This window comes from Protomyctophum parallelum (genome assembly GCF_964188405.1).
Source record: "Protomyctophum parallelum genome assembly, chromosome: 19".
NCBI lineage: Eukaryota > Metazoa > Chordata > Actinopteri > Myctophiformes > Myctophidae > Protomyctophum > Protomyctophum parallelum.
In genome coordinates this window covers 38,328,464-38,332,190 of record NC_139717.1, presented here as the reverse complement: position 1 = coordinate 38,332,190, position 3,727 = coordinate 38,328,464, and the positions used below count along the sequence as shown (strand labels likewise).

At 40.2% G+C, this 3,727-nt stretch overlaps 1 protein-coding gene across 1 annotated transcript; it reads left to right on the top strand.

Annotated features, from left to right (window-relative positions):
* Positions 1-148: 148 nt before the first annotated feature.
* On the top strand, positions 149-1,647 carry LOC310876734 (rho-related GTP-binding protein RhoB). The gene has a single exon (XM_083790361.1). The coding sequence runs from the start codon at positions 339-341 to the stop codon at positions 930-932; it is 594 nt and encodes a 197-aa protein (XP_083646487.1). The 5' UTR covers positions 149-338; the 3' UTR covers positions 933-1,647.
* The last annotated feature ends 2,080 nt before the right edge of the window (positions 1,648-3,727 follow it).

Below are 3,727 nucleotides of genomic sequence, written 5' to 3'. Positions count from 1 at the left end.
TGGTTGGTCGTAGTACATTGCCCTCCTCTACATCATGGGGAAATGTTGAGGTCCAATCACCTCCCCCTTTACAAAAAGTGACCTCACCTCCCTATTTCCGATTGGGTTGCTATATTAAGAAAGCGGCCCTCTGCTTTATAAAGAAAGAGGCGCAGTGACTGCTGCTATGCTACGATAACTTTGGGAGATACCGTAACTGTTCCTGGAACATTGCTGTCTATATATTGTGTGTATAAGATCATTCGATCATCGATGTAACACGGATTGGGTGCTTCGTTCGTTCTGAGGTTTACATTTTGAGGCTTTTTTTTGAGTGACGCGTTGGGAGAAGTTACGAAATGGCAGATATACGTAAAAAACTTGTCGTTGTGGGCGACGGCGCGTGTGGGAAAACATGTTTACTGATCGTGTTCAGCAAAGACGAATTTCCAGAGGTTTATGTTCCGACAGTGTTCGAGACTTATGTTGCCGACATAGAAGTGGATTCCAAACAAGTCCAACTAGCGCTATGGGACACGGCGGGCCAGGAGGACTACGACCGCCTGCGTCCCCTGTCCTATCCGGACACTGATGTCATCCTAATGTGCTTCTCGGTGGACAGCCCGGACTCTCTTGAAAACATCCCCGAAAAGTGGGTTCCTGAAGTCAAACACTTTTGTCCGAATGTACCTCTAATTTTGGTTGCCAACAAAAAAGATTTGCGCAACGACGAGAATGTAAGGAACGAGCTATCCAGATTGAAACAAGAGCCGGTGAGAGCAGAGGACGGGCGGGCCATGGCCACGCGCATCGGCGCATATGACTATTTGGAATGTTCCGCTAAAACTAAGGACGGAATATGGGAAGTGTTCGAGACCGCAACACGAGCCTCCCTGCAGAAGCGACGACCACCCCACCCCCGCAGTTGTGTCAAATGCTGCGTTGTGTTGTGATTTGTGAATGAACATTGTCCGTCATGATGAGACTGTCTGAGCTCTGTCGTCGTGTAGTGGTGGAAAAGACCCTTTCGCCAGTGGGAAACTTGTCCGGACATGTTTGGATCCTCTGATTTGAAGTTGTTTGAAGCAAAACTCAAATTTCGTTCTAACAGCCCGACTATTGACTAATTAGTTACACGAACCGGTTGATGAACATTCTTGGTGGGTCCGTTGATCCTAATTTTACAACTTGCGAAAGTGCTGAAGCCTGAAAGTAGCCATACCCACTGAAGGACAACAACACACTACCCTAGCCTCTGATTTCAATGGCCGCTTTACAAATGGCTGTGATTTATTTATGTGACGAACTGACACTAAAAGCCTAGCGTTCAAGCCGAGGTTTCAATTGCACAATTACCGAATTGTATTATTAATTATGATATATCGCCGTCTGCATATACTTTTGCCTCAAACATTTCTGCCAAGCTGATTGCCATCACAAAGGCTGTAAAACTTGCACTGCATTTGTTTTTGTAACGTTTGTAATGTATTCTAAAATTACTGTGTGCCTGTCAGGTCCTTCAGCAGCTGGGGACAGCAGCATCCAGCTAACAGATATTACACTTGTGTATGACGTCAAAAGACAAGAGAATACATGGTGCAATATATTTTGTATGTTCTTTACGTTAAGTTGTGTCAGGTGTTAAAATAAAGACCCAACTCAAATGCACTGGCTGTATCTAAGCTTCACTGAATTTAGGCAGCAAGACGACTTCAAAATACATGTATGTAATCTACTACTATATAAATGCCTGCCTATAATGGACCACATTTGAATGTTGACGTCTGAGACTCTGAGTGTGTGTGTGTGTGTGTGTGTGTGTGTGTGTCTACTCTGAATGTTGTGGTTCACACAATGGAAAGAGGAAATTCTTTTTTGGAGGGGAGGGGGGGGGGTCTACAGTTTTCTACACACTAAATGCCATGATCTAGTTACTAGTAGACTCAAAATAGTGGTTCTTTGGGATGGCTGAAGTCCAATAATAATAATAAAGAAAACGTCCATTAAACACATTGAAATTTGCCTTTGGCTGTTTGGCACCCTGACCCTGCAGGGCAGCTAGTATACAACGGTAAAAACATCAGTAGGCCTACCTAGAATATACAAATGCATTTAACAAAAAACAGTGATCATGGGCTGTAGGGATTGTGGTAGAGCTATTTATAGATGGCACAAAAACCTGAATTGCCTTTTTGGTTATGACCGGTATACAGGTATAGCACTGCTGCTGTCCTTATATGGTTCTTTAAAGGTTCCATAAAGCACAATTTGAGTAGCCTACCTTTAAGCAAAGATTAGGTATAACTTAAATAAATGCTTTTGTTTAGTGTGTATAGTACTAGAGGGACTGAAATCACTCAATTTTTAAAGCTGCAATCTGTAATGTAACCTGGTCTTGGTCAATGTTTTAACTACAATTTACAGTTAAAATGCATAACTCTGCATTTGTTTTAATATTTATATATTTATTTAATATCGCTGCTGAACTTTGTTTATATAATGTGGGAATGAACAGTTCATTATATGGAGCACAAAAAATTCAGCACGTCACTGATTAGCAATTATTTTAAGACATCTAGCCCATACTACCTACAAATGGTCAGGAAATAATTGAACATTACGGAGTGTGAGTTAAATGTAGGCCTATGTAATCAAACATCCACTTAACTTCATTATGGCAACCTTATATCAACTAATGTTTTCCTCTGTGTTCATTCATTCATTATTATGTAACTGCTCTTATGGTGCATGGGAGTGCTGGTTCAAATGAGAGTTCTGAAACAGCACTATTGCAGGCATTGGTAGTTAGTCTGTGATAGGGTTATTTCACTAGAGTGAACTATGAGACATTTTTAACAGCTATACGAATGGGGAAAAAGCAGATCCCTTGTGTAGACAGCCAATGGAATATCAGAAAGCGTTAAGAGCATGAGACCGTGTAAATCCTGCAAGAGTTACAATAGGGTAAAAGTCACATTCTTTGCTTAACTCTGTTGCTGGGCTCTATCTGTGCTGCCTTACAGAACAGGAACACATTGTACTGGCCGCTAATGTTCCAAACTAGTCACCCCCCTTCCAACCCCTCCCTCTACATTCACATTGCTTGTTTAGGCTACTCAGTGCATCTGCCAGACAATATAGTTTTTGTTTTTCTTCTGAATAGTGAAAAAAAATAATAAATGGAAGAATTGTTAACCTCGCGTCACCAGACTTGAATTGTTGAGTGAATAAAATTGCTTTGCCAGGTTTATTAAATTAGGACACAAATAATAAAATATTGCATTGTATAGTTGAATGAAAGTAACAATTCAACTCGAAGACTCGAATTCAATGTGAAATGTCTACACCTATATAAAGAATCAACTGTAAAGTGTTTTCTAATGACAAAACAGAAATACAGAACATAAGGATCTTTGGGACAATCAATGAATCAAGACTTGTGTCTCCATCATTATATCTTTGTTTTTCACATCCCCAAAAAAGTAATTATGTAATTGTTATTCTATCCTACAACAGTGTGACTGTTTCCCAAATTTCCTTCACTTGAACTTTTCTGTTTTAATGTAATTAATATAAACATAGGTCGGAGCATAGGCTCTTGATTACATGTACACCATAGTGAATAATGTGAAATAAAGGATAACAACCCAACCCCATTTATCAAGGGATTGTGAGTCACAGAAGTTATTTGTGTCTCAATTATACTCGCAGGAAACCCTGACTAATATAATGGATGGGTGCAGTATTA